At 36.8% G+C, this 16,064-nt stretch overlaps 1 protein-coding gene across 1 annotated transcript in view; it reads left to right on the top strand.

The window, feature by feature from the left end:
* The window catches only part of RFT1 (RFT1 glycolipid translocator homolog), a 50,575-nt gene that overhangs the window by 16,686 nt on the left and 17,825 nt on the right, over positions 1-16,064 (top strand). Inside the window, exons 8-10 of the mRNA XM_074198216.1 lie at positions 3,176-3,226; positions 3,708-3,838; positions 9,278-9,422. Of these exons, the coding sequence (XP_074054317.1) occupies positions 3,176-3,226; positions 3,708-3,838; positions 9,278-9,422 (327 nt within the window). The remainder of the gene's footprint in view (positions 1-3,175; positions 3,227-3,707; positions 3,839-9,277; positions 9,423-16,064) is intronic.

Here is a 16,064-nt window from a genome sequence, read left to right as displayed (position 1 = left end):
TATTTACTAGGGGAGTGATATGGTAGGAGCTGCAATTTTAGGAAGAGCACTCTAGTGACTGAATGGAGGCAGGCTGACCCATCAACAAGGTATTGCAATAGTCTGGGTATGAGGCCAAATGCACTTGCCCTAGAGTGGTGACTGTGTCAGAGGAGATATTGCAAAGATAGATCATCCGGTCTTGTCAACAGCTTGGATATGGTGGCTAGGAGAGAATGAAGAGTCCAGAATGACTTCTAGGTTGCAAGCCTGAAAGACTGGGAAGATGGTGTTGTTTCTTCAGTAATAGGAAAAGTAGGAAGGAGAGGAAAGCTTAGGAGAAAGATAGTGAATTCTGTTTTGGACATATTGAACTTGTGTTATCTACTAGACTTCTAGTTCAAGATGTCTGAAAGACAATTGAAGATGCAAGGTTGAAGCTCAGCAGAAAGCTTGGGGCAGGAATTATTTGAATTTGAAATTTGAAAATTATCAAAATGGATTATAATTAAATTCATGGTAGCTGTTGAGGGAGTAGTTTTTTTTTATTAAAGATTTTATTTATTTTGAGTTTTACAATTTTTCCCCTAATCTTAACTTCCCTCCCCCGACCCTCCCCACAGAAAGCAATTTGTCAGTCTTTACTTTGTTTTTATGTTATACATTGATCCAGATTGAGTGTGAGGAGAGAGAAATCATATCATTAAGGAAGAAACAAAAAATATAAGAGATAACAACCTCAGACAATAAGATAGCAGGTTTTTTTTCCTAAATTAAAGAGAATAGTCCTTGAACTTTGTTCAAACTCCACAGTTCTTTATCTGGATACAGATGGTATTCTCCATTGCAGACAGCCTAAAATTGTCCCTGGTTGTTGCACTGTTGGAATGAGCAAGTCCATCAAGGTTGATCATCACCCCCATATTGCTGTTAGGGTGTACAGTGTTTTTCCTTGTTCTGCTCATCTCACTCAGTATCAGTTCATGGAAATCCCTCCAGGCTTCCCTGAATTCCCATCCCTTCTGGTTTCTAATAGAACAAAAGTGTTCCATGACATACATATACCACAGTTTGCTAAGCCATTCCCCAATTGAAGGACATTTACTGGATTTCCAATTCTTTGCCACCACAAACAGGGCTGCTATGAATATTTTTGTACAAGTGATGTTTTTACCCTTTTTCATCATCTAAGAGAAAACCTTCTAATTGTGGCAGACAGCCAAAGAAAATGCCTCGAGAAGTAGTGACTTGGTCACTGGTTTGAAGAGCACAGTGAGGTAGAACTGGGGTAGGGTGAGACTAAGAAGGACTTTGGATCCAAGAGGATTTTGTATTTGATCCTGGAGATGATAGGGAACCACTGGAGTTTGTGGAAGAGAAAGGTAACTTGATCATACTGATGCTTTAGGAAAAAACAGCTGAGTGGGTGATAGATTGGAGAGGGGAGAGACTTGAGGGAAGCAGAACCACCAGTCTAGTATTGATAAGGACCCGCACTGAGATGATGGTAATGTCAGAAGAGAAAAGGAGGCATATTGGAGAGATGTTACAAATGTGAAATTGAGGCCTTGGCAACAGATTGAATCAGCGGTGGGGGGGGGGGGCGTTATGAGAGATAGTGAGGAGTCAAGATTGGAGCCTGGAGGATAGAGAGGATGGTGTGCACTCAACAGTAATAGGGTCGTTTGGAGAGGAGAAAGGCTTAGGGAGAAAGATAATGAATTTAGTTAGGGACATATTGAATTTAAGATGTCTAATGTATATCTAGTTCCAGATGTCTGAAAAGCAGTTGGAGATGCCAGGCTGGAGGTCAGCCAAGGAATTAGGGCAATAAGTAGCTTTCAGAATCATCAGCATAGAGATGATAATTGAAGATGAGATCACCAAGTTAAACAGTATGGAAGGAGAAGAAAAGAAGACCCAGGACAGAACCCTGTGTAATATTGGATTGTTAGGAGTTAGTAGACTGACCTGGATTAAGAACCAAGCAAAAGAGATTGAGCCTAGGACTATGACCATGAATATCTTTTTTTTCCCCCTTTAAACAAAACCTATAATTTCATTGGTATAGGGAGTTCCTGTCTTTCCAAGTTGTTTTTCTTAATAGTTGTTATCATTATATAATTTTTTCCTCCTAACTTCATGCTGCAACATCTTATAAAGGTCTTCTCAGTCTCCTCTGAATCCAACCATTACATCATTTTCTATAGACCAATAATATCCTTTTATATTAATATACCATAATTTGTATACCCATACCTTAATAGGGAATACAAAAGTATAGCAACCCTTTGTTACTCTGAAGACAGTGGCTATAACTATTTTTGTAAACATAGTCCTTTTACTTTTTCCTTGATCTCCTTGGGGTATATAATATCAGTGGGTCAAAAGGTATGCATAGTTTAGTGACTTTTGGAGCATTATTGCAAATTACTTTCCAAAAATACATCATAGCTTCTCCCAACTATAGATTATTGTGCCTGTTTTCCTGTAGTAACTCTAATATTTGTCATTTTCCTCTTTTTTTCATCTTTGCCACCAATCAGTACCTGCCCTGCCACTGATAGTCTTAGAGAATTGTCCCGGTACTTAGATGGTTAAGTGATTTGTTCAGTATTAGCTTAACAGTTAGTATAACTAGCTATTGAAGTAGGATGTGTGGACTTTTCTGACTTCAAGTCAAGTATTTCTGACTTCAAGGCCAGCACTCTGTCACTCTGCTGTGAATACTTTCTCTTACATTTAGACCCAGATTTCTTTCTTTTTTTTTAAAGGTTTTTGCAAGGCAAACAGGGTTAAGTGACTTGCCCAGGGCCACACAGCTAGGTAATTATTAAGTGTCTGAGACTGGATTTGAACCCAGGTACTCCTGACTCCAGGGCTGGTGCTTTATCCACTGTACCACCTAGCCCCCCCTTAGACCTAGATTTCTTGTTCCATCTTAGAACTTGAGGAAATTACCTTGACTGGGAATTCCTATATTTTTATCATAACTTATTGAAAAGTAGTTTCAAAATATTGTTTATTACATTGCAATCTTTTAGAGTCAGCATTAAATCTGGACTCATGATGAACAAAGAACTATATTTAGCTGCAGATTAAAACTCTTCACTTTAAAAGTTCTGTCAACCAGAAAAAAAGAAAGTGGAACTCTTTTGAGTTTTAGATGTTAATCATTTTGCTTTTATATTTACAGGTGAGCGGTATGTGATGACCTTTTTGAATGTGTTAAATTTTGGAGACCAAGGTAAGTTCATACTTATTGTTTATAAGGTAGCATTCAATAAATATCGAATATTATTCTCTCTGGTTTATTGCTTTTTGTGAAAATGAAACTGTCAGTTTCTAGAGATACCAAACTGTTGCTTTGTAAGTATATGAAAGGTTTAGAATATCTTTTTAAGTGTCTAGCTGTGGAACTATTGAGGTACTCTCCCTCACTGCTTTGTTGAGCCTGGGATTCTGATACTACAAAAGGAGTGGTTATTTACTTTGGTAGAGAATGGATCCCACTGTCTCTAGGTTGAGCTGCTCTTGAATATGTTTATATAACTAGAGACTCCTTTATGTGTCACTATGTTACTAGATTGTAGGTGCTTTTTTAAAAAGTGAATACTTGTTTCCTCTGCAAAGTTAGCAGAAATGGGAACCAAATGGAAAAATACAATGTGCATTGTATACTCTCCAAATTAATAATATTGCATTATGTTTCTTTTTTGTTCCACTAGGTGTTTATGATATAATAAATAACCTAGGCTCACTTGTGGCCAGATTGGTTTTCCAGCCAATAGAGGAGAGTTTTTACATATTCTTTGCTAAGGTTCTGGAGAGAGGAAAGAGTGTCAAGCTCCAAAAACAGGTAGTTTTTGCTCTCATATTAGTTCTAAGTTAAATTCACTTTTTTTGAGCTGAAGGTAAAAACAGAAATGTCAGTTATTGTTTATGCCTTCTATCTGAATTGTTTTCCTTTGAGGTTTTAACCTCCCTTCTCATCATTCTGTTGCATAGTCCCAGACGCCATATGGTTTTGGGAAATTTTTCTTCCCATAACCCCATCCTGAACTGCTCTCCTCTTTCACTACGTTGTTACTTTGTCTAATCTTGTCTTAGAACTTCTCTCCTACTCATCAAAGAAAAGAAAATAGCTATCCCACTACTGTAACTCTTCTCTGAGAACAACAAAAATTACATCACATTTCCCTCCTAGGTGGAGACATACCAAAAAAAGGCCTCAGTATGGTCTATATGATGAAAAAGGTTAAGAACACAACTTAGGCAGAATGGTGAGGAGGAGAGACTTGTTACATGGTTCCCATCCCTAAACGAATGCATGAGAGCTGGAAAGACTGGCCATATGCATTGGCTGCTTAAGATCCTACATGTTATATGACAAATCTAGGGCAGACATTCTTCTAAACCTGCTTCAAAATTCTAATTTACTTTTGTCTTTATAGGTAAAGTTTTTACTCAGAAAAATCATAAGAGATTTTGTAAAATGTGTCAAAGACTATAAATTCTGTGGGTATTTAGTTGTTCCCCTGTTGTCTCCCCATTAAATTGCAAGTTCCTGGAAACTATATCCTCCTAAAAGGTACCATAGACAGTAAAGTAATACTAAATATGTATACACCCAATGGTACAACATAGAAATTCTTAGAGAAGTTGAAAGACCTATAGAAAGACATAGACAGCAAAACTCTACTAGTGGGAGACCTCAACCTCCTGTTCTCAGATTTAGATAAATCTAATCTTAAAATAAACAAAAAGGAAGTTAAGGAGGTAAATAGATTGTTAGAAAAACTTAGATATGATAGACCTATGGAGGAAATTGAATGGGGATAGAAAGGAATATACTTTTTTTTCTGCAGTACATGGCACATACACAAAAATTGACCACATACTAGGACATAAAAACCTAATGATCAATTCCAGAAAGGCAGAAATAGTGAATATATCTTTCTCAGATCATAATGCAATAAAAATCATATGCAATACTGGGACGGGGAACTATAGACCTAGAACTAATTGGAAACTAAATAACCTCATTTTAAAGAATGAGTGGATCAAGCAACGAATTATAGAAAGAATTAATCATTTTATCCTAGATAATGACAATAATGAAACATACCAAAACCTATAGGATACACTCAAAGTGGCTGTCCAGGTATATATTATATCTTTAAATGCTTACATGAATAAATTAGAGAAAGAAGAAATAAATGAACTAAATATGCAACTAAAAAAATAAAGAACAAATTAAAAATCCCCAATTAAATACCAAATTAGAAATTTGAGAAATTAATAAAATCGAAAGCAAGAAAACTATTGAACCAAGAGCTGGTTTTATGAAAAAAACAATAAAATTTATAAACCTCTGGTAAATTTGATTTAAAAAAAAGAAGAAAACCAAATTGCTAGTATCATAAATGAAAAAGGGGACCTCACCACCAATGAGGAGGAAATTAAAGTAATAATTAGGGATTATTTTGCCCAACTCTATGCCAATAAATTTGACAGTCTAAGTGAAATGGACAATTTTTTTTTTTTTAGGTTTTTGCAAGGCAAATGGGGGTTAAGTGGCTTGCCTAAGGCCACACAGCTAGGTAATTATTAAGTGTTTGGGACCGAATTTGAACCCAGGTACTTCTGACTCCAGGGCCAGTGCTTTATCCACTGTGCCACCTAGCCGCCCCTGAAATGGACAAATATTTACAAAAATATAAGTTTCCCACATTAATTGAAGAGGAAATTAAAAACCTAAATAACCCTAATTCAGAAAAATAAATTTAACAAGCCATTATTGAACTCCCTAAGAAAAAAATCTCCAGGGCCAGATGGATTCACAAGTGAATTCTATCAAAACATTTAGGGAACAATTGGTTACAATTCTGTGTAAACTCTTTGGAAAAATAGGTGAAGACGGAACTCTGCCTAACTTTTTCTATGACACCAATATAGTACTAATACCTAAACCAGGAAGAGTTAAAACAGAGAAAGAAAATTACAGACCTATCTCCCTAATGAATATAGATGCAAAAATCTTAAATAAAATCTTAGCAAAACGATTACAAGTTATCACTAGGATAATACATTATATACTCTTTCCTCTCTCCAGAACCTTAGCAAATACATTATGAACAAATATCTTTATCCCAGGAATGCAGGGTTGGTTCAATATTAGGAAAACTGTTAGTATAATTAATTATATCAATAATATACCTAATCAGAAATCATATGATCATATCAATAGATGCTGAAAAAGCTTTTGACAAAATACAGCACCCATTCCTACTAAAAACACTAGAGAGTATAGGAATAAATGGATTGTTCCTCAGAATAATAAGCAGTATCTATCTGAAACCATCAACAAGCATTATATGCAATGGGGAGAGGCTAGAGGCATTCCAAATAAAATCAGGGATGAAACAAGGATGCCCCTTATCACCACTACTATTCAGTATTGTATTAGAAATGTTGGCTTCAGTAATAAGAAAAGAAAAAGAAATTGAAGGAATTAGAATTGGTAAGGAAGACAAAACTCTCACTCTTTGCAGATGACTTGATGGTATACTTAGAGAATCTAAAAAATCATCTAAAAAAACTACTAGAAATAATTAGCAACATTAGCAAAGTAACAGTATATAAAATAAACCCTCATAAATCTTCAACATTTCTTTATATATGACTAGCAAGATACAGCAGAAAGAGCTAGAAAGAGAAATCCCACTCAAAGTAACCTCAGTCAGTATAAAATACCTGGGAGTCTTTCTGCCAAGGCAGACTCAAAAACTTTTTGAAAACTATTACAAAACACTTCTCTCACAAATAAAATTAGATTTAAATAACTGGGTAAACATCAACTGTTCATGGATAGGCCGAGCTAATATATTAAAAATGACAATTCTATCAAAACTAAGCCACTTATTTAGTGCCCTACCAATCAAAATTCCAAAAAATTACTTTAATGAGTTAGAAAAAGTTGTAAGTAAATTCATATGGAGAAATAAAAAGTCAAGAATTTCCAGGGATTCAATGAAAAAAAGTGCAAAAGAAGGTGGCTTAGCCTTAGCAGAGCTAAAGTTATATTATAAAGCATCAGTCATCAAAACTGTCTGGTATTGGCTAAGAAATAGAGTAGTGGATCAGTGGAATAGACTAGGTGCAATAGCAGGAAATGATTATAATAATTTGCTGTTTGATAAACCCGGAGTCCAGCTATTGGTATAAAAACCTCTCTCTTCGATAAAAACTGTTGGGAAAATTGGAAGTTAGCATGGAAGAAACTTAGATTAGACCAATACCTCACACCCTATACCAAGATAAGATCAAAATGGATACAGGATTTAGACATTAAGCAAACTAGAAGATCAAGGAGTAGTTTACCTGTCAGATTATGGAAAGGGCAGCAGTTTATGACCAAGGAAGAGATGGAGAACATCATTAAAAACAAACTATATAATTTTGATTACATTAAATTAAAAAGCTTTTGCACAGACAAAACCACTGTAACTAAGATCAAAAGAAATGTAGTAAACTGGGAAACAATTTTTGCAACTTAGTATTTCTGGAAAAGGGCTCATTTCTAAAATATACAGAGAACTAAGTCAAATTTTAAAAAAAAAGCCATTCCCCAATTGACAAGTGGTCAAAGGATATGCAAAGGCAATTTACAGCTGAGGAAATCAAAGCTATCCATAGTCATATGAAAAATTGCTCTAAATCATCATTTATTAGAGAAATGCCAATTAAAGCATCTCTGAGATACCACTTCACACCTTTCAGACTGGCCAATATGACCAGAAAGGACGATGATCAATGTTGGAAGGGATGTGGGAAATCTGGGACACTAATACATTGTTGGTGGAACTGTGAACTCATCCAACCTTTCTGGAGAGAAATTTGGAATTGTGCCCAAAGGGCAACAAAAATGTGCATACCCTTTGATCCAGCAATACTACTAGTGGGTCTATACCCTGAAGAGGTGATGAAAAAGGGTAAAAACATCACTTGTACAAAAATATTCATAACAGCCCTGTTTGTGGTGGCAAAGAATTGGAAATTAAATAAATGTCCTTCAGTCGGGGTTAGCAAACTGGTATATGTATGTCATGGAACACTATTGTTGTATTAGAAACCAGGAGGGATGGGAATTTAGGGAAGCCTGGAGGGATTTGCATGAACTGATACTGAGTGAGATGAGCAGAACCAGGAAAACTGTACACCCTAATAGCAACATGGGGGTGATGATCAACCTTGATGCACTTGGGGACAATTTTAGGCTATCTGAAATGGAGAATACCATCTGTATCCAGAGAAAGAATTGTGGAGTTTGAATAAAGACCAAAGACTATTACCTTCAAATTAGGAAAAAAAAAACCCATTATCTTTTTACATAATTTTGCTATCTTGTGCTTTATTTTTCTTCCTTAAGGATATGATTTCTCTCTCATCACATTCAACTGAGATCAATGTATACCATGGAAGCAATGTAAAGACTAAGAGAATGCCTTCTGTGGGGGGGTGGGGGAGGGAAGCAAGAATGGGGGGGAAATTGTAAAATTCAAAAATAAATAAAATTTTTCTTTAAAAAAAGTAAATTGCAAGTTCCTTGATATCAAGGATTTTATCCCCAGGTTTAGCATTATAAATGCTTAATGTTGGGGCACCTAGGTAGTGCAGCTAATAGAGAACTGGTCCTGGCGTCAGAGGACCTGAGTTCAAATTCAGCCTCAAATACATAATATTTACCTAACTGTGTGTGATCTTAGGCAAGTCATTTAACCCCACTGCCTTGCAAAAAAACAAAAAAATACTTAATGTTATTGTTCAGTTATCTAGTATGTAGTTTAGCATTAATATATGTCGACACTGCCTTCAGATACTGAAAACTGAAAGGTTTGGTGCAGGGGGAGAGGGATGCCGCTGCCAGCCAATATAATAACATTCTGCAGTTTTAATTTAATGAAAAAGTTAATTGTGTTTCAAAGAATTTAGTCTCTTTGGGTATTCCATAATGTAAAACATACTGACAGTTGAAGTTAATTTAACCAAAAGGAATTGAAAAAAAAAACACTTCACTTCATATAGGATTTGTTCCTCTCCATTTCTCTTCATTTACTAATTGATGTGAATACACTTTCAGGTTTCAAAAGCTGGTTCTGGAGCTCATTAGCTATAAGAGTATATGTATTGTATATTGATGAAGGAGAAAGTCTGGATGCTTTAAAGTATCAGAAATAGAGATATTTTCTTTTCGATTATGATTCATATAGTTTTCTTTACTTTTCTTCCTGCCCAGGAGGATATTGCCATGGCAGCAACAGTTTTAGAGTCCCTACTGAAGCTTGTCCTTCTGATTGGTCTGACAATAACTGTTTTTGGCTATTCCTATTCCCAGTTGGCTTTGGATATTTATGGAGGGTCCATGCTTAGTACTGGATCAGGTATGTTCCACACTTTTACCTGGTTTGTAATTCTTTCTACAGAGAAATAATCATTCATTCATTGTGTCCATACAGGTTGATGGATTTGTCAATAGAGGGAAATAACTTCCCAGTGATTAGGACTCTTGTATCTCCTATAAAAGCAATCAGGTGTTGTAATTAGAACTTGTATGACTCTGAGATTCTTCATGATACACAGACTTCAGCCTGGAGGAGATGGATAAACCCCCCTCAGAGTTATTCTTCTTCTAGACACAGGAGTAATTCACCAAGTTTCTTTAGAATGACTGTAACAATGCTAATGAGTTTCTTAAGATAATAAATGTCATTTAAGTTTAATGGCTTCATGCACAAAAGCCTCTAATAACTCAGAGTAATTTTCAAAGAATTAGATCAAATTATGCAAGAGAATGGTGTGTTTATTCCAATACCTCTGGGTTTTAGTGGGGGGGAAGATGATTTTAAGCAACTTAAGACAGTTTCTCTTAGCAATTATTTTATATTATTTTTAGTTTATAATTTTGTAAATTAAAGTTCATTCATTTCAAACTGCATTGGGCAAGCTTTATCTTCAGGTTGGCCATCCATTTGTAGTTTTTCTTCTTAGATTTAGGAAAGTTATTTTAATTCCTCAGATTAGTTAGAAAATAACCCTAGTCTTTGTGAAAAGAACTCTTTGTAAATCATTTATTAAAGCTGTTGCAGTGGGGCCCAACTTCTTGATATTGGGAAGGAGGAGGGGAGAGGAAAGATCCAAGTTTGTGTCAATAAGAACAGGCAATTAAGTCTAGAAAACTACTGCTCTGCTCTTAAGCAGAAGAAGCTCTTGGCATCATGCTTAGGTTTGGTGTGAGAAGTACAAGGAGACTTCATTACAATTAGTCTACTGATGAAAGATTTTAGTAGGAAAACAGGATTTATGTTCAGAGATTGGTCACTTATCCTTCATTACAATTTTGTTGAGAAATGCAGTCAACAAGATACAGCCTTTCTGTATATATCATTACTATAGTGAGAGGGGTTTGCTGTGTCTGGTTTGACATAAATATAATGAAATATTTTATTTTGAAAGAAAGTGGAGGGGCAGCTAGGTGGAGCAGTGGAGCACTGGCCCTGGAATCAGGAGTACCTGAGTTCAAATGCGGCCTCAGATACTTAATTACCTAGCTGTGTGGCCTTGCAAAAACCTAAAAAAGAAAAAAAAAGAAAGTGGAGAAATTCTCTGCAGTCTTTTTTTTTTACATTTGAACCAAAGGCACAGTTTCTGAGTATTAGAACCAGAAATACTAAGGTGCTTTAAAACCAGTGCTAAGGTGAATATACACAGAATTCCTAAAATGTCTCCTAATGTAAATTTAGAGTCTTTAGGATTTATGCTGAGTTCTAATCCCATAAAGACCTTCACAAAGCCTATTCTTCAAGCAACTAGAAAGAGTTCCTTTTTTTTCTTTAAGTGAAAATAGTATGCTTTGATCTGCCTTCAGATTCTATAGTTCTTTCCTCTGGATGTGGATAAGCCTTTTTTATCACAGGTCTTTTAGAGTTGTCTTTGATCACTATATTGCTGAGAAGGGCTATCAAAATTGATCACCACATAATGTTTCCATTAAGGTATACTATGTTTTCCTGGTTCTGCTCACTTCATTCAGCATCAGTTCATGTTAGTCTTTCCAGGTTTTTCTGAAATCATTCTGTTAAACAATAATATTCCATTATATGCATATATCACAATTTGTCCAGCCATTCCCCAATTGATGGGCATTTTGCTTAGTTTCTAATTCTTTGCTAGCACAAAAGGAACTGCTATGAACATTTTTTTACATGTTGGTCTTTTTTCCTTTTTTGTGATCTCTTTGGGATACAGACCTATTAGTGATATTGCTGGTTCAGGATGTGCAAGAAAAAGTTCTGGTCTGAAAAAGATGTTTTTGTTTTCTAGAGTCTCTCACAAAGTATTGGTTAATAAATATTTATTATATCTCAAGGATTTTCTTCTATCTTGTCTAAATTATTTACACAATCTTCCTCATCAGATTGTCTTCTTCATGACCCTCCCATTTTCCCAACTTGTTCCCCTTTTTTACTTTGATTAGACTCCTATAAAATTCCAATGGTTGCTTTCTCTTTTGGGGGGGATGGGGGAAAGAGGAAAAGATAGGACAGTCAGATCTGTGATTTTATCATGTTGTGAATTCCATTTGAGCAGGTCAGCATCTTCTCTGCATTTAATAATCTTCAAGAACAGCCCTCCCTCACTTAAATCCAATTCACTTGCATGCCATGGCTCCCCCTATGTTGTTACAGTCCTTCCTCTTCAAGGACAAAGGACAAAAATAGGTCTTCAAGAATTGTCTGAAGTGCTGTTACCTGCCTTGCCCTGGACCAGAGAACCAATATGTGTCAAAGTCAGCACTTAAACTCAAAGTCTTGTTGGCTCCACAGACAACTCTCTATTCATGCTTCTTCTCCAGTAATTTCCTATAAATAACTTCAGATCAAGTCCAAGATTCAAAATCTTTCACCAAGGTGTTCCAAGTGACTTTGTTTACTGCACCTTAGCTTGCCTCTTCTGTTCATTTTAGCCACATCAGTTTTGTGTTCTGATCTTATACTTATCTCACTCTTAATTTTTAGCCTTATCCTAAACAATGCTGCCACACATCAAAATCACCATTTCCTTGTTGGCTCACAAAACTATTCATTTCTTCTCTCTTCTAAGCCTGTTTCTTTATCTTTAAAAGGGGGGAAAGGATTAAACTAGATGATCTTCAAGGTCTTTCTCACTTCTCAGTCTTTTAAACTACTTTAAGCCTCCTTCTCAATGAGGACTTCCTAGTTTGATCAGAAAAAGTTGGACAACTTCTATTGGCTTAGCCTCAACTCCCAAACCAAGATACGGAATGCCTGTAATTATGGGCTTCCATTTTCCACTCAATTATGTAGTTTTTCTTGCTGTTACCACCCAGATATAAATCTATATTGTCCTCTATATTGGGTATATCCTTCATTATCTTTTCATAAGTTAGAAGGAAAGTTAAAAGTAAGTCTAATCCCTTTTCCAGTATAAAAATAGGTAGGGGCGGCTAGGTGGCGCAGTGGATAAAGCACCAGCCCTGGAGTCAGGAGTACCTGGGTTCAAATCCGGTCTCAGACACTTAATAATTACCTAGCTGTGTGGTCTTGGACAAGCCACTTAACCCCATTGCCTAGCAAAAACCTAAAAAATAAAAAAATAGGGAAGAGGGAACAGTAACAATCAAAGGATTCCTTCAATTTCCCTAACGTTTTAATTGTGCCCTCTCTCTGTTCTGTATGTTTCTGTGAGTCTGAGATAAAACAAATGCAACTAGATAGTTGGTGGATAGAGTGCTGGGCCTAGAATTAGGAAACCTAAGGTACAATCTAGTCTCAGGCATTTGCTAGCTGTGTGACTCTGGGCAAGTAATTTAACCTCCATTTACCTCAGTTTCCTTATGAGGATAATAATGGTATTTCCCAGGGTTGTTGCAAGGATAAAACGAGGTATTTGAAAAGCTTTTTGCAAACTTTAAAGCATGATAGCTTGCACCTATTCAACTAACTGTCCTGCAAAAAGGAAGAAAGAGGAAAGAAAAGATAAACATATTGTACATATATTACTACATATAAGCTTTTATATATGTAGAGCCATAGGTCCCCACAACCCACCATTGCTTGTGGATGATCCTGGCTGCATCTAAGGAAGCCCAGGGCCCAAAGGGATTCCCTCCAGTTGTTCCCAGCCAGGGCAGATGAGGAAGATAGAAGTGCCAGGAGAGAATGGCAGCATCAGAGGATGGCATGGAGGAACAGCCCTGACATTTTTAGTTCTTGGGTAGAATTCTAATTGATGAAGGAGAATCCATTCTCCCAGGAACAGCAAGGCCTTGATTGTTCTCCACCAAATAATTTTGATTCTACATGATTTTTACATTTTGCTCTGAATTTAGAGCCTGACCCACATGTTAATCACACTGGAGAAACAAAGGCACAAACAACCCCTGCCCTCAAGGAGCCCCCCTCTAGTTCCTTTTCTGTAGAACCTAGCACAGCATTGTCCAAAATTAGGTGCTTCATAATTGCTTCTGTTTGATGATGTGACTTCATTCACTCAGAATGAAAAGGAGAAGTCCAAGATTCAATTTTAGTGTTTCTGATTTCTTATCCTTTGCAGATGAAAGCCCACTCTATAGTAGGGGGGTGTAGCTAGTGGTTGACAAGATCATTTCTGACAACTTTGTTAAAGAAGCATTTCAAATATGCTTCTATTTTTAAAAAGCCAAGTTTTTATACAAGCAACTTTTACAATCTCCCTCTTAATTAGTGCCTTCCCTCTGAAACTATCTCCAATTTGTCCTGTAAGCATCTTATTTGCATGTGGTTCTTGCCTTGTTGTCTCTCCCTTACCTCCATACCCCAAGCACCATACCTGGCATAGAGTAAACGACAAATACAACTAAAAATGGGAAACACCAAGAATTTTAGGAGGCTGAAACTGTTTATTATCTCTAATTGGTACTCATCCCTACTCAGCTTTTTGCCAAATCTTTTAATCCAGTTTCTCTCTTCAAACACTGCTATTGTTATAGGGAGCAATGACTAAGATCCCATATGGTAATTATGTCTCTTTTTTCCCCCAGAAGCCTCTTCTATCTAACTTCCCATCCCAAGAGAAAGCAGGATGATTCCTTTGTTTCTCCAGGATGGATCCTCAGTGTCACCTTACGTGCTTCTCTCTTTTCTCCTCCCAAACCAGGTTGTTCCCAAACCTGGCCCTTCATCATATAGCTAACTTTCTTTCCTCTCTAACAGCATAATTAAGGTTCTGGTTTTAGGTCATGTTTGGATGTTTCAGCTTCAGCATCTTTTTTTTTTTAATTTTTATTTATTCTTATTTTTTGTACAAATGATGTTTTTAATACATTACTAAAATATTTTTGTTTAAGAGTAAACATAATACCCCTCCTCCCCCCAAAAATATAGACCCTCATGAACAATAAAGAGAAAAAATTAAATTAAAATAATAATAATAATAGGGGCAGTCAGGTGGCGCAGTGGACAGAGCACCAGCCCTGGAGCCAGGAGCACCTGGGTTTAAATCTGGCCTTAGACACCCCAGGCAAGCCACCCAACCCCATTTGCCCTGCAACCCCCCCCCAAATAATAATAATGATGATGATGATGATGATGATGATAATATGCTTCAGTCTGTGTTCCAACACCTCCAGCTCTGTCATGGGTGAATCACATTATGATAAGTCCAGGGCCAGCTAGGTGGCACAGTGGATAAAGCACTGGCCCTGCAGTCAGGAGTACCTGGGTTCAAATCCGGTCTCAAACACTTAATAATTACCTAGCTGTGTGGCCTTGGGCAAGCCACTTAACCCCATTTGCCTTGCAAAAACCTAAAAAAAAAAAGTGACTTTATGATAAATCCATCACAAAAGCTACTTCCATATTTTTCCACCATTGCCATTGCTGATCACAAGTCCCTCCATTAGTACTTCCCCATTACCACACACTATATTTTCTCTCTCCTTTCACTCTGTCCCTCTTCTTAAATGTGCTGTAGGTAGCTGAGTGGTGCAGCAGACAGATCACCAGCCCTGGAGCCAAGAGGCCCCGAGCCCACATACCCCACCTTAGGCCCAGCAACCACCCGGTCCTGTGGTCCCGGACAGGCCACCCAATCCCAGCCCCTTGCAAGAAGTAAAAAAAGAAAATGTGTTATATCTGACCATTCTCCCCCACGGTCTACCCTCTCATCCATCACTCATCCCCCCCTTCCCCATCCCCCTTCTCTTCTTACTCTGGATGTCTATATTCCCTTGAGCACATATGCTGTTTCCTCTCCGAGCCTCCTCTGATTGAGAGCGAAGGTTCCCTCATTCCCCTTTGCCTTCCCCCCTTCCATATCATTGCAATAGCTCATTGTAATTAAAAAAAATCTTATTATATGAAATATCTTAGCCTGTTCCACCTCTCCTTTCTCTTACTCCCATTACATTTCCCTTTTAGCCATTGACTCCATTTTTACAATATGTTTTATCTTCAAATTCAGTTCTCTCCTGCAGCATCTTTTTCTTTAGGGAACTAAAATTCATTTTTTTGAATTGCCTCAATTCCTCAACTCAAATTTATTCTCCCATGTTCTATGTCTGTTTTTTGTTGGTTTTGTTTTTTTTTAACCACTTAAATAGTGACGTAGTATTCTCTTGTCAGATGAGACTGGAGGTTTCTGGAATGGTAAAAGAGACAGTTCCAGTATGCCTCTTTTACAAGGTATGAGACTGAATATATACAGCAACAGTGACAGTAAGGACCTCTGCATCAGATGTAAAATTCACTTTTTGACTCTGAACTTGTAAAAAATCCAAAGCACTGGGATATTTAAGTCTCATAGAAAAATGTTCCCCTTGCCTTGATAATGTCATTTAGAAGCTTTAGACTAGTTGTAATATTAAATGTTTCATCTCAACCTAGAATGAGACACAAGCTTTGGTTCTCATTGCAGATATAAAGATGTTTTTGCCCAGTTGCTTGCTTTTGACCTTTGGCTGCGTTTTCTCAGCTTTTTATTATGATTGCCTCTATACTCTAAATCCCTTAGCTTTCAGGGGAGTT

This window comes from Macrotis lagotis, chromosome 8 (assembly GCF_037893015.1).
Source record: "Macrotis lagotis isolate mMagLag1 chromosome 8, bilby.v1.9.chrom.fasta, whole genome shotgun sequence".
NCBI classification, from domain to species: Eukaryota; Metazoa; Chordata; class Mammalia; order Peramelemorphia; family Peramelidae; genus Macrotis; species Macrotis lagotis.
Note: the sequence above shows the minus strand (reverse complement) of the source record. Positions and strands in the feature narration are given on the sequence as shown.